Source organism: Podarcis gaigeae (assembly GCF_964106915.1).
Source record: "Podarcis gaigeae genome assembly, chromosome: 7".
Lineage (NCBI taxonomy): Eukaryota > Metazoa > Chordata > Lepidosauria > Squamata > Lacertidae > Podarcis > Podarcis gaigeae.
The window spans coordinates 28,566,206-28,591,295 of NC_139683.1; the positions used below are offsets into that span (position 1 = coordinate 28,566,206).

The 25,090-nt window shown below is 42.0% G+C and overlaps 1 protein-coding gene and 1 long non-coding RNA gene across 2 annotated transcripts in view; one reads left to right on the plus strand and one right to left on the minus strand.

Annotated features, from left to right (window-relative positions):
• LOC310848717 overlaps window positions 1–25,090 on the plus strand; it is a 262,466-nt gene that overhangs the window by 26,995 nt on the left and 210,381 nt on the right. The gene's annotated exons all lie outside the window — the stretch shown is intronic.
• On the minus strand, window positions 858–17,170 carry ATP6V0D2 (ATPase H+ transporting V0 subunit d2). Its single transcript, XM_083747981.1, has 8 exons — window positions 15,194–17,170; window positions 9,839–10,010; window positions 7,927–8,105; window positions 6,051–6,130; window positions 4,820–4,897; window positions 3,314–3,490; window positions 1,961–2,041; window positions 858–1,281 (listed from the first exon to the last, which is right to left on the minus strand). Exons 1-8 carry the CDS (start codon window positions 15,321–15,323, stop codon window positions 1,120–1,122), a joined length of 1,059 nt encoding a protein of 352 aa, XP_083604107.1. The 5' UTR covers window positions 15,324–17,170; the 3' UTR covers window positions 858–1,119.

Below are 25,090 nucleotides of genomic sequence, written 5' to 3' on the forward strand. Positions count from 1 at the left end.
TGGATTTGAGTTTTTCATACAGGCAATTTTGTTTGTTGCTTTTCTCAAGCCCATTCATTTACTCCTTATGAGAAGAATGTAATTAAAGAAAATCCTTTATGTTTGCTTAGCAAAACAGCATGGAAGATGTTAAAAGCAGACACCTTGCTCCCCTTCCTTCTGTCCTTCCGGTAAAGCAAAAGCAAACTAGAAATTGTATACATGCATAGGCCAGGAAATAGATTTTATTTCAGCAGGACAGCAAAATAAGCAATTCTGTAATATTCTTACATCTCATCATATATCATCACATTCCATGACAAACTTTATTTGATGACTCTTAGCTGAATGGCGGCTATATATTCACAGCGAATTTGTGGAAAACAATTACGGTATATTTTTATTTAACCCATTTATTGCATTTTTAAAAACAACAACAACAACGGGTCTATGTCCCACCAAAACAGCCCAAGGGAGTTCTCTCTTCTGCCTTTGCAACATGTTTTTAATCACAAGCAATTGCTAGGTAGTAGAGCTGCTTCTGACCCTTTAATTTCTTGTCGGCCTTTATGATTCTTAAGTGGTGTTATAGGAGTCTTGCCATTTAAATCTAACCATGCATGTGATACACAAGAAGTATTCTTTAATGAAATGCTAATGCTTTAAAGTAATGCTTTTCTTTCTCTATACTTTACATATCTTGGGGCCCAACCAGAAGTGAAGTGAAATGCAACTTTGCATTTAAGGTGCATGCTTTTAAAGAAAAAGAAAAAGCACCAGCTGGGGGCAGTGATAATTAAAGAGATCAGATAGGGAGGGCGATTTTACATTTCCAGAGCAATCGTAACCCTGAGATCCACTGGCTAGAAGGGTGCAGAGCCCTCCACTATTCCTGCAGAAAACTCTGCAGTCATGGCTCTACTGATGATCTACTGACAGAACCTCTGGAAAAGATCGGGGAGGGCAGGAGGAAATGGAAGTGCCCCAAACATAAAATGCCTAATTGGCTAATCATAATTATAAAATGTTATTGGTGGCTATAATGTGCAAATTAACCCCCCTTTTTGGAATATGGTGAGTAATTTAGTAAAGAGCCCAGTAGATGAAATGTACCATTAAAACACACCACTAAAGTCTAGTTTAGAGAATAGGGATGTAGTTGTTAATTTTTGTTCTGTGTCTCTGGGAAATGCATTCAGCAATCCATACAATGTTTCTGCTTTCTTGTTCCTTCAGCTTTACATAGGCATAGAAGACCCCAAAATGGAACTGGTTGTTGAATGCCAGCACATTCATTTTGACCTGGAGAAAAGAGTGCAAGAAAGAAATATTTTAACAGCGAGGGAAATAATCAGTTATTTGTACGTTACATCTTTCATTCTCAAGCATTCTAAAGAGTTTTACAAACTTCTTTTACAAGTACTCTTCTCAGTAGGAGCTGGGTCAAAGTGCAGCTATCTTTGGGTTTTTGTGACAATTTAACAGGCCGCAGGAACATTAAAGGAATAGGCTAGGACATGGAAATTAATGTTTCTCTAATGGCTGCAGCGCTGGAAGATTCAGAACTGCTTTGAATGGAATTTGACCATATGTCTCTATTACTTACAAATGGCTCTGTGGGCATTTTTTACTTTTGAGTTCGCTTCTCCAAAAGGTGGTAGTCATTTTTATAACTATGCGGCTTCATAATACTGAAGGACAGGGATGGGGAACCTGTGGCCCTCTAGATTTTAGTGGACTCCAACTTCCATTAGCCCCAGCTAGTATGGTCAATGGTCAGGGATGATGAGTGTCCAACAGCATCTGGAGGGCTACATATTCCCTCTTCCTGCTTTAGGAAGATACTGGCTGTTCATTCAGAGTGAGCAATGTCACCTCCTGCCAATCCATCGCCACTTTCTGTCACAGTTGACTCTGAGCAAGTCAAAGAAAAACAAATGTAGCAAAAATAAAGGTTTGAACCAGAGAAAGAGCATCTTACCTCATATTCAAAAAAAGCATCTTCTAATGTTTTTTCTCCTCCTGTACCACTTCCTACACATTCAAAGCAAGCCCTGTATTGCTGAAAGTACAAAAAACCACCACTGGTTTTATTTCGCTTACATGTGATGTTTCTGTGTATTTAAAATTAATCCTTTTTTTGTAAATAGGTTCCTTAGGTGCACAGCTCTAGAATGTATGGCCAGTGACTTCCAAGGGTATTTCTTACTCCCCTCACTCATACACTGCCTGAAAGTGACTTTATAGGGGTCAGTGTTCAGTGACAGAGCACATCCTTTGCATGCAGAAGGTCCCAGGTTCAGGCCATGACAGCTCCAGGTGGGGCTGGAAAATATTCCTGCCTCAAAACCTAGACAGCTGCTGCCAGAGTGGTGCAGCTAAACCTCATGGACTTACCAAAGGGCAAATTCATATACATAGAAATGTTTGTGTTCTGAAGACTTTTGCTAGGCACCATAACCACAAGGCGACACAGCCTTGTAATTTTTCAAGGGCTGTTCACACCTCCCAGTCACCCACACACAGTGAAACAGAAACCATCCCTATTTAATGTATTTGTTGAAACCTGGCATGTGATTGCCTGCCATTGGATCCTTATTGCATCATGTTAGGCTATGAGTTTAAAGAATGTGTAGGCAGTAAATTACAGAAAATCCAATCTCCTGATTAAAGTGAGTTTTCCAAAGCACACAGATTCATTTTTCTTGAGTGACTGACACTAAACTAAAGCTTCTCAAACACTGTGCAATTAACCTTCATAAATCAATTGGACCCAACTATAAAGGTTTCACCAGGTTTCTTTGGCGGTACACACCCTCATCTAAGAGATGGGCTCTGGCTAGCATGGTCTGGGAACTCTTGCACCTTTAATGATTAGCTGCACTGACTTCCTACACAATTTAAGGTACAGGAGCCTCCCCTCCCCACCAGGCCACCCTAATCCTGGCAACTGGTTGGACCCCACTCACCTCTGCCACCAGCAATGCTGTGAATAGTGGACAATCCATCTGCTGGGGCAACGAGACTTCATCGCAACCAATCAAGACCCATTCAGAACTGGACAAGATGGAGGCCAGGGATGCCAACTTTTTATGGGGGACCCCCGAAGGGACCTGGGCCCTTAGGAGTTGGCGTCTATGACAGAGATGATGGTCTCCTCCCTTGGCAATTGCCCCATGTATTTCCCTTTGTGAGGGTCGCTGAGAATCAGCACTCTTCACTTTGTTTAGAATCTGGCTGAACAAGTACTTAATGCCCTTTCTTTGGTGGTACATGCCATGGAATGTTGTAGACACAGTAAGCTTTTGTTAGGAGCTATTTAGTATTTACATACAGCATAGTAGTCTGCCACGCCCTTCACTTGCTCATAATCTTCTGTTTTGGCAAGCATATCTAAGCCTTCTGGATACAGTTTCCCACACGTTGGATACAGCTTCTGTCTGTCTTCTTTACTTAATTCAGTGCCAAATGAATTAATGGTGATGATGAAGGCACGCCTGTCTGCTTCAAACTGCATAAGACAAAAACAAATGACAGCTTTCAGCCTTTAAAAAATATTTTGTAGACATCTACTATGGAGTGCAGGAGGGGTTTGCTGGCGATGGGAGTCTGCTCTCATCTTCCTTACCCCAAATTTCTCTCCTCGCAAGTTTGTGGAAATTGTGGGACACCGTGGAATCACAAGGGTTGATTTGATGTGAAAGGGGATAAAAGAACCACGAGGTTGCAGATGTTGTGAGAACAAACTACAGTATTTTGGCCCAGAATTAATGTGCAGCAAATTAATTGAAAGAGAAGCCATTTTTTAATGTGGCTGGCAGGATGTTTGAAGCAGAATCAAAAGCATCAAAACTGCATTACTTTCTGGTTTTATTTGTTAGATTCGCTCCCCAAATTATGATAATAGTATACAAAGGCCCCAATCGTCAACAGATATATACAGTATACCATATATGCATGTAGGTCTGTTTGAAGTCTAAAACACATTCAATGCACACTTAAAGCACAAGTCTCTTCTAAGGAATCCTGGGAACCATAGTTTTCCCATCACAGAAGTACAGTTTTCAACCACCTTAATAAACTACAGTTCCCACGATGCTTTGGGGAAGCTATGTGCTTTAAATGTGCGTTGAATGCACTTTAAATGTATGGCGTGGACCTGCCTACGTGAACAGTGGGATTCATACAGCCTGCTGACTGATTCTCCCATGATCTGCATTGAGTATTTCTTGAACTGCTGAAATATATGAGCTTTTCGTTTTCTGCTTTCAAGCTGTTTTGAAATGTTGTTATCAACTAAGAACAATGAAATAGTGTTATGAATGGTATGAAATTGATATAATTGTTCTTATATGTGTCTTCATTGATGATGCTTTTAAATTGCTTTCAGATGTTTTATAGGAAGTGATTCATAAATGGAAAAATCATGGTCATGTACGTTTTGGTGAAATGCGTAATGGATCATCTAGAATTTTGATATTTTCCTTTTGCCCTATTCATTTATTTTTAACTATCGAGATATTGTAGACTAATAGCTTGTGTGTTTTTTTGATATTGTAATATCAGAAATGTGTGTATTGGTTATGGTGGCAGGCAGGCTTTGTAGTTTCTTAGAGCAGCTATTCCCTGTTGGCAGGGGGCAGACTGGAAAACTTAAAGGTAGCTCTTGAATCACCTTGTAACATGATAAGGTATAGAAGCATTCACAGGTGAATTTTGGAAAGAAAACAAATGTAGCTCAATGTGGAAGCAGGACAAATTGACTGAAGAATCTATGCATGCACAAGGAGCATGGGCTAAAGAATGACTGATTCATTCCTAGGCATAATGTTTTCCTTACCTCTAAGAGTGGGCACATTATATCTGCCGTAGTGCCACCTTGGTTTTTGCAGAACGTATAGAACGCTTCAAGGTAAGACTAAAGAATGGGACAGGAAAAAAGTCACATTATATTCAAACCTTCTCTGAATTACTGACAGTCATGACTGGAGCAGTCAGCCAGCCATTTCCCTTACTTATTATGTTCAACCAGCCATTATGGGAAGTACAAAACATGTAAAAACTAAAGGGTGTGAGACAGGTTAGTTTTCTCCTACTGATGATGTGTTGCTGCAATAGTAATCCCCTTTGGTAGGAGAGGAACTGGACTGTTGGCAATAACATTTAGCAGGAGCAATGCTTTTATTTATTTAGAATGCACAAGTAAATATGAACATTGTCATATCTGTTCATTGCAGTAGGAAAGCCTAGAGGACCTTAGCCTTTACTAAAGAAGTACAGTTAGCTGATTTGCTCATACAGTACTACAGTAGGTTGTCAGTGCTCATGTAATGGCACAAAGGCGAATTCCCATGCACATTTACTAGAAAGCAGGTTTCCTTGAACTCCATCCTGCCTAATATACAGTACCTCAACGTTTACCATTCCCCTGAGGCACCCATCTGTTTATATACACCTGTAAGTCAAGAGAACATTTCGTGCAGCTGTTGAAGTGGAAAATAGTTCATGGAAGCTTATGCCACAATAGTGTGAAAAGTCTTTAAGGTTCCACAAGACTCTTTGTTCTTTTTTCTGCAAGAGACTAATATGGCTACCCCTCCAGAAACAGTGGCTGCTTGGAGATCTGGTCACAAGGGGAAATGTGAAAGTTTCATTTGTGACAGAGAAACACAAATTCCAGGAAGCAGAAAACACTTGCTCTTCTTGCTCCCTCCGAATTACCCTTAGAGTTGAACTTGTCCAAATTCTACACATTCTATATGTTACATCCTGCTCTCAGATTAGGGTGGCTTTGCATTTTATAGGAAGTGCCAAGTACTGGAAGTTGACTCTCTTGTCACTTGCACATTTGCTTTTGCCGTTTCCTGCAGCATGCAAATTCATTTCAGGGAATGACAGAGGGTGCAGTGAGCATTACATCAATACCAGGGTTAATTTCCCCCATTTATTGAGAGCACACTATTTAAATTCCACCTATTATCCAAAGTTCTCAAGACCGCTTATTTTCATGGCTGTACATTGTACCTATCCCCCCAATTTACTTTTTCACAGCTGGTGCTGAAAGCATTTACCTTATACAGTTTGTTGCGCATGATTTCAATGTTCATTTCATCCAGATCGTTTTCAGATACACAGTCTTGAAAGAAATCAGCTGAAAAGCAGACATGTTTAAATTATAAAGGCAAGCTGTAGAGAAGCATAAGAAGCCTACTTATTGGTTTTAACAATTTTTTTATGCTCAATGACTGACTTTCTACTGTGCTACAAAAAATAATATAGAAGGAAGGAGAGGAAGTAAACATTTTCAACATTCCTGATGTGGTGTATATATAATTCATCTTTGCAGTAGGATTCTCCTTTGAAGATAATGGGGTTGTGGTTCGAGGACCCAACCCCTGCAATGTGAAATGAATGGGCAAGAAAAGGCCACAACTTTATTGATTACAGCAGTGAAAAGGTATTGGCTTAGGCATTGGATGTCTAAAACAAGTGGGTTTATTCACCAGTAGGTGGAGCCTGTTGATGCTAATCCAACTATAGTCTCTCCCCTGATGTCACCGAGGGTCGTGCCATGGCCTCCCGCCAAGCAGGCATCGGACAGAGTACACGACCGCCAGATTCCTTTAACGGAATACCCCAAAATTGAAGGCATAGGCGATGGCCACACCTAGCCCTTCGACACACCACAACACATTATTCCAATGCCTAACCTACCCACCAATACCACAAAAGTTGTGACAATTGCTACGAGGTAGGCGAAAAAACCAAAGAGCCTAATGCCAAATGGAAAATTTCCTACCAGGCCCCCTGGACAACCAGGGCGACCAACCTAAGGTCCATAGCAAGGCCAATGAACTAAGACCCTGATCTCAAAGGGAGTGGAGGGTGGGTGACTATCGACAAGACGACGGAGAGAAGAATGAGGCCGAGGAGGAGCTAGCGCCGCAGCAAAAGGCTGCTGTAAACGCCCCCTGGTTGGGTGCCTGTTGAGGGGCGTGGGCACCAGCCAGGTGAGAGGAGGAGGCAGGGGGCTAATGCCCCCTGCTAGGGGCGGAGCTCGGGCTCCCGCCCACAACCACTCCCCTCTCTTCCAGGGAGGAGAGTCTTTGCTAATCCAAATCTCCACCAGGTGTCTCGTAGGAAATGCTACCATAAAATTTGGTCTACTCTCTGACCTAGCAGGCAGTGTTGCTTTGGGTTGCCTAGATAAAGCGACTAACAAATATAATAACTAATAAAAATAAATAGATGATCTATGGGAAGGCTATTCTAATCTCTGCATATATTATATCACCCACTTTGATACATTTATTTATTTATTTGTTTGTTTTGTTATAATTTTGATTGTAAATGCTGATTTATTTCTTTTAAGAATATTGGAGAGAAAAATCACTGAGAGTGCCTGGTCCCATTCATGCAATGAATTTTTACTTATTTTGACAGCTCTCTAGAGCTTTCCTACAGGGCAGAGCCGACCCACCCAAGAGGCAAGGTGAGGCAGCTGCCTCAGGCATCACCCCCCCCCCGGATCATAACCCCAGTTCTGCTGCCCAGCTTTGCTGCTGGTCTCCCCAGCCTCTAGGGACAGAGAGGACCAGCAGCAAAGCTTCAGCTTCTGCAGCTAAGATGATTTGGCTGCCAGTAGTGCCTAAGTGCAAAGCGGCCGGAGAACCCCACTGAGCTCTTCAGAGGATCGGAGGAGGGTTTCAGACCGGGGACATTTCCAGCCCTACATAGAGGTGCCAGGGATTGAATTTGGGACCTTCTTCATGCAGGGCAAAAATTCTGCCATTCCTGTGGTCTTTGTCCTAAGACAACTGGCTGCCTTCATTTTAATGGGCCACAGGTACTGCAGACTAGATGCAGAGAGCAAGTGCTGCCATGATAGAAAACAATCTCAACTGAAGGTCCACACACAGAGAGAGAGAGAATTGTGAACAGCCATACCTAGGGGTGTATCCACCAAAATTGCATTGAATAACTCTGCAGGGTTTGGAGCAATGCTGACAGCTTCCATTTGCTCAAAATTGCCCAACGGATGGCACTTGGGAACCAGCTCTTCCAAGGGCCGCTGACGTAGTGTGCCAGTAATGAGCAGGATCACGTTGTCAATCATATAGCTGTACCTAGTGAGAGAAAACAACATTCATCAAAATACTATGTTCTTCCTCAGGGAGAAAAGTGCTTTAAAAAAGCCAAATACCAAGCCACATTTAGCAAATATAAAGGTTAAAATAGCCAGGGCTCTGCAGAAAAGGTGTGATCACTCTTTATCAGCTGTGGCAATGTGGCAACAAGGAATTCTTGTAAACAGAACGCTACATTAGACAGTCCCTAATCTAACCAGGCTTGCACAGAATCACTGCAATCAAATGCAAAAATCAATAACTTAGAATTTAATGCCCAGAGCCACTTTTTATCAGGAAATGGGCTTATTTTCCAAATGTGTTGTGGCCGATTGCCTATTTAAGTAGAGTCCTGTTTGATAGTGTGGAAATAAACCATGCACATACATTTGTACACGTGGGGTCTCATCAAACCTTATTATGAATGAGCACATGAAGATCAGTCACACCTGATCCTGCCTCCCAATGCATTTCTTTAACCCAGGCTTCCTTTAACCTGGCACATTCCAGACTACAACTCCCATAAATCCCAGCCAGCATGGACAATGGTCAGGAATGATGGGGGTTGTAGTCTTGGACATATGAAGGGCACTGGGTTATGGAAGGCTGCTATAATGTCAGACAGTAAGCCTCTGGTGAGATGGACATGTAAGAAAACATGGCACTGACTTCTACCAGAAAGTCACAACCAGAGCCCAAACTTGACAGAGGAAATTTAGAGGGAATCTTGCCTTTTATTGCGTGAAAATCACAGGACCGGGAGGGTGGTCCACTGGCAGCATCACAGCTCATGCACCATGGCCGCAGGCTACCATTCCTTGTATAGACTTTTAAACAACTAGGAAGACTTAATGAATTCAATCACAAAATCCACCCAAACAGCCTGATGTTAAGAAATCAATGTTAATTAGGTTGCCAAGTAAAAAAATAAACCTTGCTTCAAAGGGAGTTGGGAAATTTAATATTACAATGCTGCCAAAATGAATTAAAAGATAAACGTCTGGGCATCTGCCATAAGAATTTACTGCAGGCCAGAATAAGCATTGCTAATGAATACAATGACTACATAAGTAGGCCTTGGATCTGCTTATTGAAGTCCATCCTAAATGCATTACTGGGGATGCACGGAGCTTACTCCTGAGTAATCTGATTGTACTGTAAGTTTTCTGATTAAGCTGCCATTACTGAACAGAGTCTAGGCCATTCTGCTTAGCATAAGATGCACACTTCAGAAAACAATCCCCCCAAATTGCTTCTGTGTAACACTCATTTATTTCAATGGGGCTTGAACAAAGTGACCTTGCAAAGTTTATTCCCAATGGAAACTAATTCAGGTTGCAATACGTCATGGCACCCAGAAAATCCAGTAAGTTTGTACATAACTATTCCATTAAAATGGGCTAAAAAACATATGCATGAGACTAGAATTGATTTATTACCACGTTTATATCCCACCTATTTCTCCAAGAAGTTCAACGTGGTTTACATGCTTCTAACTCTCCTCATTTAATCCCCTTAACAACCCTGTGTGGTAGGGCAGGCCGAGAGGCGGTGACTGGCCCAAAGTCACCCAGTGAGCTTCCTGGCTGAGTGCGGATTCAAATCCTGGTCTCCCAGGTCCTAGTCTGACACTCTAACCACTAGACCACACTGGCTTTCAATACTCTGACTTTATGGGCCTTTAGTCATTGTTTATTAGTTGCTCACATCATGAAATTACTAATTTTACTTACGTAATATAGTTTAGGAATGTGGAAAGTGGCTCGAAGGCATGATTTCTGAAATAGTGAAATTCTGCCAATAGTTTGGCCTTTAGTTTGTCGTCGATGATAGAAACCGTGAGAGAGCCTGTTTCGTTGGCTAAGAAGTTTCCGTAGTCTGTGGTTTGCAATTGTAACTTCAGGTCTGGAATAGAATTGGAAAAGATTTGTTTTCTACAAAGAAACTAAGGAGGTTAAAGAGACAGTATCACTTTTTTTTTTTTAATTCATACTTCTCTTTCATTTCCTTTTTTTACACCCATTGGTTCAGATGCAGCACAACCCCATGGTTTGCTTTAAGGTCTGAACCCACCCCAAACCACACTCACTGTGGAGCTGACAAGCCAGGATCTGAAATCAGGGTTGGAAGCTGACTTGTAAACTGCAGTTTGCACTGAGTGTGACTTCCAGTATGGTGTAGTGGTTAAGAGCAGTGGACTCTTAATCTGGTGAACCGGGTTCGCTTCCCCGCTCCTCCCCGCTGGGTGACCTTGGGCTAGTCACACTTCTCTGAAGTCTCTCAGCCTCACTCACCTCACAGAGTGTTTGTTGTGGGGGAGGAAGGGAAAGGAAATTGTTGGCCGCTTTGAGACTCCTTTGGGTAGTGATAAAGCAGGATTTCAAATCCAAACTCTTCTTCCTATTATGTACAGATTCAGACATTGCACATAGATGTCCAAGATTGCTGTGTGATGGGAATCTCTTCTTTTTCTCTTTTTTTGGGCTACTCTTTCACTCTGCATTCTCTGAGCAGTAGGAATCTCATAACAACTTTTACAGGGTTGTTTCAAGGTGAAAGCATTAGAGGCCAAGTGCATCTGGGTCCTTGTTTTTGTTTGCAATTGTACAGGTAGAGCAGGTATTACAGTCACATAGGAAGGCCTAGTTCTGATGCACCACATTAGTCCAGCTCCCAGACACAAAAACCAGAGAGCAAACTGCCCTAAAGCCTCTATAATAATGATAAAACTTGATCATGTCTTTATTTAAAATGTACTTTGTAGAATCATAGAGCTGGAAGGGACCGCAAGGGTCACCTAGTCCAGCTGCTTGCAATGAAGGAATCTCAACACACAGTCCCTCATCCAGTTTGAAACCATACCAGACCCTGCTTAGCTTTGCAACTGTTCTAGCAGTTTTATTGCTGCGCCACTATCACCCTTCATCAAAATGTTCCCAGTTCGGGTACATAAATGTGAACAAAATTAACTCACACAACATAGAAATACAATTTAAAAACAAAGAAGCATAATGAAGCATAGCATATATCATAAAGACACTACAGTCTCCACTGTGCCACATTTCCAAAAGGAAACAGGAATCCTAGGTAAGCACCTGGAACCCCTGGAATTTCACACTGCTTAGAGATTAGGGTGACATGCAACAGTATATATGTAATAAGTTTATTATATGTCTTAAGTAAATTATACGTATTGGGTTTTATTGACACTCACCGGGAGAAGTGAATACACATAAAGGTCTCATGACATAAATGCAATGCACATCAATGGATGCAACTATTATAATCTCATGCTAGCTTTGTATTTTATCTGTTTCAGTAAGGGAAAAATTTAGCCCCAGCCCCAGTTGTGTCCCTATCCAGATCCATTTATGTTCTCCCCTCTATGGGGGGAAGCAAAGCAAAGAGCTTCACTGTTGCAGAATGTCAATAGTCACCACCCACCGATGAAACTGAGTCCCCTTCGCCATCAGGAATTCTGAAGGATGATGCAATGTGACTCATTGTGTGTGATTTTAAAAGTCACTTGACTATTTTTTTAAAAAAGAAAAAACCACTTCAACTGACTGTGTGAACTGGGTCATCGTCTGCTAGTCCCTACTGCAGAATGTACAATGATTTCCCTGTACAAAATCTGGGAATGGAAATTTGGCAAAGAGGAAAAGATAGATCAGAGTATCTGATACCAAAGCATCTCTCCATAACAAACTCCCTTTAGAAGTTGCACACAAGGACAGACTCTGAGCTTTGGATCATTTAAATGCTTTTGGAGCTTCTGTGCACTCGGTTTAACTAATTATACAAGTTCACATCAGCATGTACCTGTGCAGCTTCTGTTTTTTCTGCCTTAGACTGAAGCCTGCCAGTAAAAGCTAATGAAGGATTGCATGTTAAACAAAGTGCTGCAGAATTTAAAAACAAGGCTCTGTTGGTAAAACATTGTGCGGATGAAACCCTTGTGAGCAACAAAGGGATGGAGTCAAATAACCCAAGGCACCCAGCATTCTGCTGTCTCATTACTCTTTTCCATGCAGAAAAAGGGCATGTATGAAACTGTAGCCACAGAGGACAGATGACTCGGAGATGATTCACGCACCATAACTTGTCCTCACAAATGCAGAGAAATCAATGCACACTGAATATCTGTAATGACCTCCACACATGTTCATTTTACTTCAGTATGTATGAGCTTGTTTGCAGCAGAAACTGAATGTAATTTGTAGTGTGCAAAGAAAATTGGACTGCTGAGAGATTCAGGTTAAAATGCCTGCTTGGCCCTAAAGGTCAGTGACCTTGCGTCAAGATAACCAAATACGTCATTTTTCATTTCTCTAAGTTTTTCATTGTTCCACTCTTAAGTTTAGCTCTCCACATGTCAACATTGGTTTGCAATTTTTTTAAAAAGTCCTCATGAAAATTCACCTGTGTATTTGTGTGAAATATTGCCTAATATATGCATTTTACAGAGCAATTTCCCCTAATACAGGGTTTCCCAAACTAAGGTCCACAGATCAACAGTGGTCCATGAACTTCATTCAGGTGGTCTAAGAACACTTACAATTTGAATTCTATGGAATTCAAACAGTAATACAATAAATCGCAATATAAGAAATAAAAGAACCAATAAAAGTTCAATTAAAATTCATACAGTGTCCAGCAGAGCGCATCACAATTGCTACAACAGGCAACAGGAAAATTGTTAAGTGGTCCACCAAGACCCTCAGAAATTTTCATAGGGAATAGTGGGTGAAAAGAAGTTGGGGAACTGTTACCTTATATCATGCATTTCTGTATGTTATTTTCACTAATCTATGCACACTTTACCGCAGACCTTTCCCAATGTTCATGTTGGTGACACACTTTTTAGACAAGCATCATTTCGCAACACAGTAATTCAGTTTTACTAGCAAACCAGAGGTTAAACTAAGCCCTTTCCAGCCCCAAGAGGAGCGTGGGGAGCAGTCATGTGACACACCTACACGCTGCAGCCGACACACTAACGTTTCACGACACGCAGTTTGGAAAGCAATGCTTTACAGTAATATATGCAAAAGATATTGCAAAATTCAGAGAAGTGCAATTTTCAAAGGTGGACTGTGTTTTAGTTGGCATATTGCAGGCATGTCCAAAGTCCGTTTCAGGGGTCGGCCCTCTGGTCGGTTTAATCCAGCTGCTGTGGCAGTTTATTTCCTGGGGTAAACTCCCAAAAAACCCGTCAACAACTTCAACCCTAAAAAAAGCTCAACAACTTCTTCAATCCTAAAAAAAGGTTAACAACTGTGGTTGGCCCTTTAGTCGGCCCTCGTGGCCCTTCACTTCATCAAGTCTGGCTCTCTTTGAAAAAAGTTTGGACACCACTGACATATTGTTCCAGAAAGTGCAAATTAGGTAGGTTTAAATGCAAACTGAATTGATGTTCCCCTCCATCCCTAGTTGCTGGTATCTTTCATCCTAATTTACCTCTTAGCCTTCATGAGCTTCTTGTCGGAGTTTATCCCCCTCTTCACATCACTGCTGAATGTGCAGCAGAGAGAGGTTGTCTTGCCCCACACCTGCGTCATCATCAGAGGCTGGTACTGGTAACAAGAAGGAATGGCCCTCACAGATTGCATTGGCTCCCTAGCAATTCCTGCAATGGTGGCCACATTTTTAAAGCTGGTTTGCTCCTCTGAATCACCACTAGATTGCTCTGCCATTACCTTTGGATGGACCAGGTTACATATTAAACTGCACTGTAATATAGCTTTTGGGAAGTGTTAGGTGTAACACTCATGATCATGTTACGATGTGATGAGAGACCAAATGATACAAACCCAGCACATAACAGCCTCCCCCAACCCAGTGAGCTCCAGTTAGACACCAGTTCCCACCATTCCCAGCCACTTGCTAAACTGGTTGGGACTGATAGGAGAACATCTGCAGGGCACCAGGCTGGGGAAAGCAATCATAGAACCGTAAGGACCAAGGAGTGTCAACAACACCCACCCCGTGTTTCAAACATGTCTCAATGAGAAGCTGTTGCATAGCAAGAGGCTGGGAGCAAGCAGTCCTGCCGCCCAGGACATGGGTGGCATAGCTAAAGCGGAAAAGAAGCTAAGGGGAAACAAAGTGAGGAGCAGGCAAACAGATCAGGAAGAATTTAGGGAGAGGCTTTTCTGAGACTCTCAGAAGAAAGGCAGAAGAAACCTTATATAAAAAAAAGAGCCAAGAAGAAATAAAGGCAGAACTCTGCAGCCTGCCAGCAGCCTTTTCCCAATTCCTTGTATATGGGCTGCTTTGAGGTCTGAGCCAAAGGAAACTCAAGTGGCCTCAGGTGGGCTTATCCTCCAAATCTGGGCAGGGCTGAGGAGCAATTTCTGACAAAGATCAGCCCAAGGGAGGAGAGGATTTTATGGAATTGATGCATTAGAGTCCCCTTTTTAATATGGGTGGTACTCCTCACTACATGTGTTTCTCATTGTTCCTGAAGGCAAAATACTGACAAGTTGCAATGTTAAGACATGATGGAATGGAATGCCCAATTATGGAAGCATGCAAAACATGTGTTTGCCAGACAGGGATGTCCATGATGCACAGTGGGATTTACTTCTCAGTGCATATGTTTAGTGTGGGACTTCAGTGTCTTCTAGGATGGCACTGAGTGATTCCAGCACAAAATCGTCTACTTATCCATCAAAAATGCCGTTAAGACAAATTATTAGTAATCTTGTTTATTTCAGTTCTGACTTAACGTGGCTATGAATTAGGCTGCAAGTATAAAAGAATATTGGTTTATTTGTATACAACTGCTAACAGCAGCTGTATTTTAATACTTTATTGATATGCTAGCATTACACATTTCCAACAAACTCAATGTCATTTCAGTTGCAGTATATATATGATTTCTGCCTTTATCCCAATATGAGTTCCAGTTGACCTTTTGAAGGACAATCCCATTTTTTGTTTTGTTTCAGTAACATTTAAAAAGAAAAACACATTTCAACAAATGTTAGTTGATCAAATACCATTCCCCTCCCAGCAGAGCTACAGAGGCCGCTGTGATACTTTCAAATGTCACAAGACTGAGATTTTGTTTGACTCCTACTCACCTTCCAGCGTTTCGCACTGTGCTAAGTTGACATAGTCAGAAGCCGTCAAGATGCCACATTTGAAGCCTCGGACCAGGCCCTCGAGATACCCATGATCCACATTGAAGAAAAACTCTGAATAGCCCGGCATAGTGGAAAAGAGGGTCTGATGCCTCTCTATGCTTAAAAAAGTACTGAGTCTTGTGTCTCCAGAAGTAGACAGCAAGTGGTCACTAGCCTTGGCTGGACTTTAATTCACTTCTCCTTCCTGTTTCATTGTTTCCAGTACAACATCATTGCGCTCTGCATAGTGCTTACACAACATAAGCTCAGCAGGCAGACACAAACTAACTCTTTCCTATTAGTAACGAAGCTGTAAAGGACAACATAAGAGCAAGGGCAGGAGGAGAACAGAATGTGAGTTGGATCGGACTGGACAACATATCCTTAAAATATTGAAGAATGCATGCTTGCGCCTCGAAAACATTAAATCATCGCCTTTTAAACCGCTTTCAAAGAGACGTATGCTCTGAAAGTGCAACAGCCAATTTCAGAGCAACTGTGCTTGAATTTGAAATTAAAGGTATTATTTTGGTTTGATGGAAAGTGATTGGATCTCCAGTTTCTATAAACTATAAAGCAGTTTTGGGAGGGCCACAATTTGGGGGGTGGGGGAGAAAAAGAGGTGATTAACCCTTTCCTCCCTGCTCTGTTTTCCTGATGAACCCCTACCCCAACATGCCTTTTCCCCTTCTGGTGGGCAAATATTTTTCAAAGATTGCCGCTTTGGAATACATTGTTTTAAAAACTGCACAAGTGAAACAGTTAACCACATTCCCTCTGCCCCATAAGCACCACTTATTCCACTAACTTTTGCAGAAAAGATCCAATCATATCTGACATCTAATTTTCGTTTGCCATATCCCGACCCTGCTGTACCATTAACCAACCTCTCAAGCGGGGCATTTTATTTTCTGCATGGCTGAAAATGGTTACATTTAGCCACTAGGAGTCTCCCTAACCCTGTGTCTAAATATGTTCCTCCCTGTGTGCTTCACCAGTTACAAGTATATTATACCAACAGGAAAAAAAAATCTAATTTTTAAAGCTGCGTTGTTCCTAGCCGGTAAGCGACATTTATTTCATTATAGCGATTTTTGCCCGGGGAAGCTGAGATTGCTACAGAGCGGCTGACAAAAGAATCAGCAACCAGGAGTTTCTGAGTCTCTAGTACTTCCCTCCTCTCAATATATATGTGACTTTGAATCATAGGAGGAAAGTGGAAAAAATCTTTTGCCATTTAACACCGAAACCATACATCTTATGGATATTTATTTAGAATTGTATATTTTGCAGAATAATAGTAATTCCATTTTGTGGTGCTAATCCATACCCTCCAACATCTCTCCAATGAAAATGGGGACATCCTTTTATGGTTTTACATACAATTGCTTTAAAGTTCTTATTGCATTTAAGCTTCCATTAGCACCTGGTTCACATGCCATGCTAAGCCAAACCATGGCTTAGCACAACTGTGCCTGCAGCCAAAGATTTAGCCAGTTTGCTCAGCCCTAGTCATTTTGCTGCTCCAACATGCTGAGCTAAGCAATAGCTTCTCATGTCCACTGAACCAGGGCTCATGGTTTAGCTCTCCCAGACAAACCATAAACTGTAAATCATAGCCCAGATTCTGGTTAGGTCTCCTGATTAGTCTGGACAGAAACAAAACCAGGACATTAAGCCAAACCATGGCTTGGCTAACCATGACGCAACAGCAAAATGACTGCGTCGGAATGAAGCAGCTGCAATCTCCTCTCTGTGAACCCACATATTTCCTCTGTGCCATAGTTATGGCGTATTGTGATGTGCAAACCAGGTCCGCCAAAATACAGTGGGTTCTTTCTGTCGTACTGTTTTGAAAGTATGTCTTTCTACGTATTATGACTGAAACCGCATCCGTTCCTTAAGTAATGGTGCAAAGAGGGTAATACGCAGGGGTGACTTATTTCTATGGATGACAGACATATCCCACCTCTCCTACAAGGAGCTCAAGATGGTGGACGCGGTTCCTCTTGCTCCCATTTTATCCTCATAACAACCCTGTGAGGTAGGTTGGACAGAGAGTGAGTGACTGGCCCAAGACCACCTAGCAAGCTTCCTGGCTGAGTGGGGCTTTGAACTCTGGTGTCCCAGGCCCTAGTCCAGCACTCTAACCACTAGGTAAAAAGGTAAAGGACTCCTGGGCTGTTAAGTCTAGTCAAAGGTGACTATGGGGTTGCTGCACTCATCTCACTTTCAGGCTGAGGGAGCCGGCATTTGTCCACAGACAGCTTTCTGGGTCATGTGGCCAGCATGACTAAACTGCTCCTGGCACAACAGAACACTGTGACAGAAACCAGAACACACAGAAACGCCATTTACCTTCCCGCCACAGTGGTACCTATTTATCTACTTGCACTGGTGTGCTTTCGAACTGCTAGGTTGACAGGAGCTGGGACAGAGCAATGGGAGCTCACCCCATCACACAGATTCGATCCACCGACCTGATCGGCAAGCCCAAGCTACACAACACTGGTTCTGGATTGGTCCTGCGATGCAAAGTGTGAAGCGACTTATTTATAAAAGTATTTATATACCACCTATTCACATAACATATCAAGACACTGCACAACATAAAATTACAAAATAATCACAAAAAATGACCGGCTTATCCAAAAAGGAAAGGAAATTCAACAACTGAGTAGGCCTGTCAGTATATATAAAAAGGTCTTCAAGAGACACCTGAAGGTCACTCAAATGGAAGAGCATTCCACAGCTTGGGACAGGAGACACTAAATGTCTGACTTCTTGCTGAAGCCAGTTGGGCTTTTGAAACATGGGGGACATTGCTCCTTTGGATTATCTCTGTCATTGAGCTGGGCTGCAAGGGCTGAGGAGGTCCTGAAAGAACATTTCCCACCTCAAAGAATTCTGGGTAGTGTAGTTTACCCTTCACAGAGTCACAATTCCCAGCAACCCTTAACAAACTATAGTCAATATTATTTCTGTCTTGTATTGCTGAGAAAAGTATTGGGGGAAGTACCTCTGAAAGAAGTGGGACAATTCTGAAATAAAATGTTTTAAAGATGAGAGACACAAAAGGCATTGCAGTAGCTCAAGCAAATAATTTGCTTATATCCCACGAGGAAGGTCATTTTAACAAACACTTCCAGAAGAAGATAATTGAGTGTATTTTTAGAGACTTTAAAATAGGTTAGTTAAGCTGTACCTGAGGATTGCCAGTGAAGCAGTTCTAATCAGATATTTTGTCAGCTGTGAAATCCGGAGCTCTAGCAATTATGCTATTCTATGCAAGAAAATATTCTTGATTAATACTACTGCGATTTAATCTTACATCCATAGCATTGTGGAGGTATCTAACAAGGGACTTTGTATCCATAGGCAAAGCTTATCTTCTGAGAAAATATTAAATTACTTGACAGGAAATGGAAGGAAGCAATGTCCTTAAAGAAATAATGTGCTTTCTTCTTTGATTTTTAAAAAATCCAATCAGTATTGCAATGATACCATCTTGATTCATGTTATCAGGATCTAAAATCCAATTGTAGAAATGGAAAGAAGAATTTATCTTAAACTCTAAGAAGGACTGCTAATGCACACTGACAGTGTAATACTATATATGCTTAGTCAGAAGCAAGCCCACCTGACTTAATGAGACTAATTCCCAGGTAAGTAGGATTGCAGTCCCCGAAATCTCATGTTATATTTGTTGTATTGAGAAGTTTAGGGCTGAATTTTTTCACCTGTCTAGCAGCTTTATATTGCAGGAAGAAATTGTGCACATATAGAAGTTTGCAAGCCATTAAGGAGACTCTACTTAGGGCTAAATTAGATGATATGTCTGGCATTGCACAACTTGTTAACCAATAACCAGCACAGGGAAGCCTAAACCGGATCCATATCATGATGGATAGGGAATTTTAACCCTTTGCCCCCTGCTGTAGTTCCAGTCTGGATCAGAGCTCACACTGGCCATTTTCACTGGAGTAGAAAAGTTTGAATGGGTGTCACCTCAAGTTTGGCTTTCAGACATCCCCGATGGGACATTTTCCAAAATGGCCTTGGAGCACAAGTCTGCTAGGAGGCCATGACACAGAGCCTAGATGCTGCAGCGTACAACAAAATCTCATCCTCTTCAGCGGTAAAACCCAATAACCCCCAATACATTTTGTTTTATTCAAATTCAGTTTGCTATGTAGGAATCCCGATGCTGTTTCTGCACAGGGCAGAGCTAAAGAAAAGCCATACCACATAAAAACAGCTGGTTGTCCAACTAGGGAAGGACATACCTTTGTATGCAGTTTGGCCCAACGTACACACTTTTTTTTTTTTTTTTGCAAAAACAACTTCCCCTAACATGCATTTTTGCATGTTATTTCTCCCTGCCATGTTGCGTTTTATCAGGGCCCAACTGTCCATGAGCCTTGGTGAGGCAGTCGTCTCAGGCGGCGGGCTGGGGACAGCCGGGAGGGACAGCAGATCTAGGCCCCCAAGGAGCATGCTGCTCGTTGCCTCCTGCACTAGTTGCATGTGGCCATTGCCTAAGAAGAGCAGGGCCGCTGCTGCTGCCACCTGCTCCCCCCCCCCCCCAGGTTCCCCTTTTCCTTCCCCAGGCTGCCTCCAGTCACTGGTGATGGAGAAGGAGGAGGCAGGGGGTACCATTATTTGTTTTGCCTCAAGCAGCAAAATGTTTAGGACTGGCCCTGCATTATTGCACATTTTACCCTAGTGAATGCATCTTTGCACACATTACTGGGCTGGACAACTGCTCTGAGACACAAATTCCCAAGGGTGGCTGTGTTTAATTTTGCACATTTTTTCTCAATGTGTAGGTTAGATAGGTTCACCTCTAATGCAAACTGAGTTAAATTTCTCTCCCCTTGCTAACGGTATACAGTGGTACCTCGGGTTAAGTACTTAATTCTTTCCAGAGGTCCGTGCTTAACCTGAAACTGTTCTTAACCTGAAGCACCACTTTAGCTAATGGGGCCTGCTGCTACTGCTGCTGCTGCTCCGCCACCGGAGCACGATTTCTGTTCTCATCCTGAAGCAAAGTTCTTAACCTGAAGCACTATTTCTGGTTTGGCAGAGTCTGTAACCTGAAGCGTATGTAACCTGAGGTACCACTGTAAATGACCATGTGGGCAGATCAGACAAATTTAGAAATAAGGGGTGGTTTTGCTCTGCAGGTTGACCTTTGGCTATCTCATTTTTGTCTCTCTCCCCTCCCCCCTCATTTCTGTACTTTGGAAAATTTAATAAAAATGCCTTTTAAAAAAGACATGCTCTTGGGTATGCGCTCTAGCAGTAAGAAATAGAGTCACAGTGAGAGCAGATGTTCGAGGCAGTGAAACATTACCTTCATGCAAAAGCATTTTGAAGGAGGCATCTTTCTCTTGTCCTGACCCTCTAGATAACTGCCACTTGCTGCGACTTGCCTTCCCAGCTCTCCTTTGAGGTAACCTTGGCACATGGTAATGTGTTAACTCAAGCAGAAAAAAATGAATTATTTCTTGCTGTGAACCGTAAGGTAAGATGACAGATGTGGAGGCAGCACAAACCAGCATGCCTGTAAATAGTGCTGTTAGCTTTCACCTCCTTACTGTCTGGCAACTTGAGGGCTCTACGTGTAGGAAGACTCAGCTGGCATTTTACCTGAGCATGTGTGTGTGTGTTGTGGAAGGTGTTAGCTAATTAATTTGCACAACACTCCAGCAAAGCGAGGAAGTGTTAATGTCTCTACTTTGCCCTTGGGAAACTGGAGGGCAAGTTCATCCATGTGTGTCGGTCCCCAGTTTGTAGACTTGAATGCATGAGATATTGATGATCAAAGATAGGACTGTCACCTGTTTAAAGAATCTTACTTGATTAATTGCAGAAGCTTTAGGTGATCGATCAGTTGATTACCTTGGCACATGGGTAAAACAAATACTTCTGAAGCAATCAGCATACTTTATTTTTCAGTGACATGCACATTTACAGCAGTAGGCGTTATCTTAGTGAGATGTATGAGAGAAAAGGGAGAATTCCTCTTTTAAAAAGGTTGTCTATCTGTAGTTTTTGTAAATAATATAATAATATAATAATATACAGTGTTCCCTCCCCATTCTATGTACAGAAGCCAACTAGACCAGCTTTTGGCATCAGCAGTGTTGGCAGAGAAGTTAACTTTAGTTAATGAATCCTTGCTTGGAGCACACCTTTAGCTGAAAGGCATTCAGACTGAGACTTGGTTTAAAATAAGAAACTTAACGTTTAGTAAAGGAAGTACCTACAGAATTCTACAGCCCCAGCTAAGTATCTAGCTGGAGAAACAAAGGAGCCATGTTCCCTCTTTGTTCTCAGGATATAGATCCAAGATGCCCTCTCACCTTGAAGTCCAGGGAACGTGTGAGGAAAAAGTTGTAAACAGGATGCAATCGAAGATGTATCCATCAAAACATCAAAGAGATAGAGAGAAGTTGGCATACAGATAAAGGTACAGTGGTAGTCTGGGAATCAGGAAGTCACATGCCCTATCTGTCTAAACGCCATGCAAACCCCTCTCAGCAAGCTGAGTTGCACCCAAGCTTCCAACAAATAGCGGTGATGGGATGGCATGGTCCACTGTAACTGAGGGCAGCAGGCTAGCTTAAGGTGAGTTTAGCAGGGACAGAGTAGACCGCATGGTACACAGAGTGCTGTCCTTCAGCACCTCCCTGCTGTCTACCGCTCTTCAGCATTTGCCGCCTGAAGGGGCTACTGCACTCTGCCTAATGATAGGGCCAGTCAGGTCTCTCTGTACCTTTTGCAACGTGCAAACTACAGAAGATCCAGTTTATAGAGCAATTTGATACACATGAGATAAGGTATTTTTTGTCTGTCTGCAGGGTGAAAAAGAATGGTTCAAAAATTAAATTTTGCTGTTAACATCTTGCAGTTAAGGAGAACCTTAAAAAAAAACACACCAAAAAAATAATTTCAGGCTACAGCAGCTAAGTTTACTGGTATCTTTTATTTGCTCAGCCTCTCCAGCAAGGTGAGCAGTTTTCAGCTTTCTGCATCTGAATGTTGAGAGTGCTCCGCAACCTGTGAAATTAAACCTATCATTCCTTTCTGCTCAGTTCTATGCCATGTAAACATTATATGGCTTTTGTGTTCCAGAAACTGGGCAAGAATCACAGTGTTTTGTGCTAAGAGAAAGAGGATATTGCTAGGAGAATAAGCTGCAGGGAAGTAAATTTCTTATGTGCCGGCTTTCTGCTTGTCTGCTAAGAGACAATATGGTGTTTTGGGTTCACTGGAGGTTTTGAAAAGTTTGACAGTAATAAAACTAGATGAATTTGGCATGAGTCATTCTTCATCATTCACTCTGCTGGTGCCATGGCTGGACAAAGACCAGACATCAATGAAGAAGAAATTCATGTTGGGTGGCAGTGGTGAGGAGACCAAGAAGACTTGGCCTCCCTGGTTGGTTGGAAGCTTAAAGGGGAATTTTGCTGGGGCCTTACTAATGGGGGTCTAGGCTGATTATGGCTCTAAACCTTAAATCGTTGGAAGAAGTGCAAGATCTCATCCAAATTGAATAGGGGGGGAAGATGCTGATAGTTTGCTTCTTTTTTTGCTGTTGCTGTTTTAATACTCAGCTGGTGGTCTTTAAACACTGATCAGTAATTCAGGGTCGAGGTGATTAATTGTATGGGTTCTATTGAGAACTGGCTAGATGAAGCATTCAGGTCAGTGATTGCTTATTTAGTTAGAATACTTAAATCCAGGTTTTTCGCCCCAATTGGCTCTCAAATTGCCCTAACTGGATAATTGCCTACATCAACTGAGGCCTGCGATCAGCGGCACACCAAGTTTGCTGATGGTACCTGAAATGGTTCAGAGTTATTAAAGCAAAAAAGATACAGTCGTACCTTGGTTCTTGAGCAGAATGCGTTCCAGGAGTCTGTTTGACTCCCGGAACCATTTGAAAACCAAGGCGCGGCTTCCAATTAGAGTGTCCTACAGCTAATGGGAAGCGATGGAAGCTGTGCTGGATGTTCGGCTTCTGAAAATTGTTCGAAAATTGGAACACTCACTTCCAGGTTTCAATCATTCGGGAGCCGATTTCTTCAGGAGCCAAGGCATTTGAGATCCAAGGTACGTCTGTAATGCGAAGATCTCAAAAAAATCATCTTCAGACTGTTCTTATGTTCTTATGAAGTAGGTGGTGGTAGTTTGACAGTATCTTGATGAGGACATCAGGTGGACATTGAACAAATCTTGCTTGCAGAAGAAACACAGATTTCACAAGACACTGCTGTGTGGAATGCACTAAGCTAGCTCCAATTTATTGATGAAGTAAATGTGGGTGCCCAATACCCAGTCTGATTTTGTGCAGCTCCACGGTGAACTGTCTATGGTCCTACTTTTGATTTAATATTTGTATTCCGCTTTTGCAGCAACAATGCTGAATTCTAAGCAGCTAACCATAAGAACAATAGCATTAAACATTCACAAACATTACAATAGTACCAAAAACACAATTGCATATTAGTAAGGCAAAGAACAAACCAATTTGTCAAACTATTAACACAATTGAGTACAAACTCATTGTGATTTCTGCCCAGCTTCAGGAAACAGGAAACAATCTCTTTGTGGTGCACCATTTGCTAGAGCAGATAAGTACCTCACCCCGATAAGCTGTGATTTTCCCTACTGTCAAAAAGCCTTACTAAAGTAGGTTGAGCCATATGGCATCCAATATTACAGTCACTGTTAGTGATAAATGGCACCCACTAGCAGTTCCCTGCAAGTATATTCTGAATGCAAACTGGAAACCAACCGTCTCCAGCTGGCTCTCAATCAAAAGAAGGTTCAGCAGAATTCACCCCAAAAGACACACAAAACCATCTTGCCACCAGAATTTGTTTTTCCATTGCCATTCTGAATGTTACTGAACTGCTGTTTCAAGCATCTTATTCTATTCAGCTTTGGAAACAAGACTCACAGTGTTAAGTATGTTGGCAACGCGTGGTGTTATTAATAAGGGAAAACATTTTTTTTAATGATCTGGCAGTTTAAAAAAAATACAAACAAAACACTTTTTCTTTGCTTGGCATTGATTGAAGAAGTTTGATCCAGCTCTCTCATTATTCAATCCATAACGCAATCCTATGCAAGCTCTAATTGAGATTCTACGTGCCTTTAAACAGGTAGCAATGCAAAGCCTGCATTTGCAGGATTTGGGAACAGCATGGAGGTCAGCAGCCTTTTAATTTTCCATTGATTGAAAGGACCGGGCTTTCTTTGTGATTAATAATCACCCATGAGTAGAACAGTGGCTGTCATTCTGAAACCCCCAATTGTAATGACTTGCCGCTGAAGTAAAACTGGGTCACATTTTGGAGCGCTTTCCTGTATGTTGGCAAATGATCTCAGCTCCCAGTGCTATTTGCCAGGGCTTGTGGCAAATGGGTTTGTATGTGTTGCTGTTGCAGATGAACTGTGAATTCAAATACAGTGGTACCTCGGGTTAAGTACTTAATTCGTTCTGGAGGTCCATTCTTAACATGAAACAGTTCTTAACCTGAAGCACCACTTTAGCTAATGGGGCCTCCTGCAGCCCCCACACCGCCAGAGCACAATTTCTGTTCTCATCCTGAAGCAAAGTTCTTAACATGAGGTAATATTTCTGGGTTAGCCGAGTCTGTAACCTGAAGCATATGTAACCAACAAATTCGTTTATTGTGAGGACCATGCCTGTGCACAAAAATCAACAGTAGTTAAAAATTGTTAAAATTCATTACATACTATGCCGACAAAACCTTCTTCCCACAAAATAGAAAAGGAGGGAAAACGAGCAGCGAGTCAAACAGACGATGGAGGGGTCTT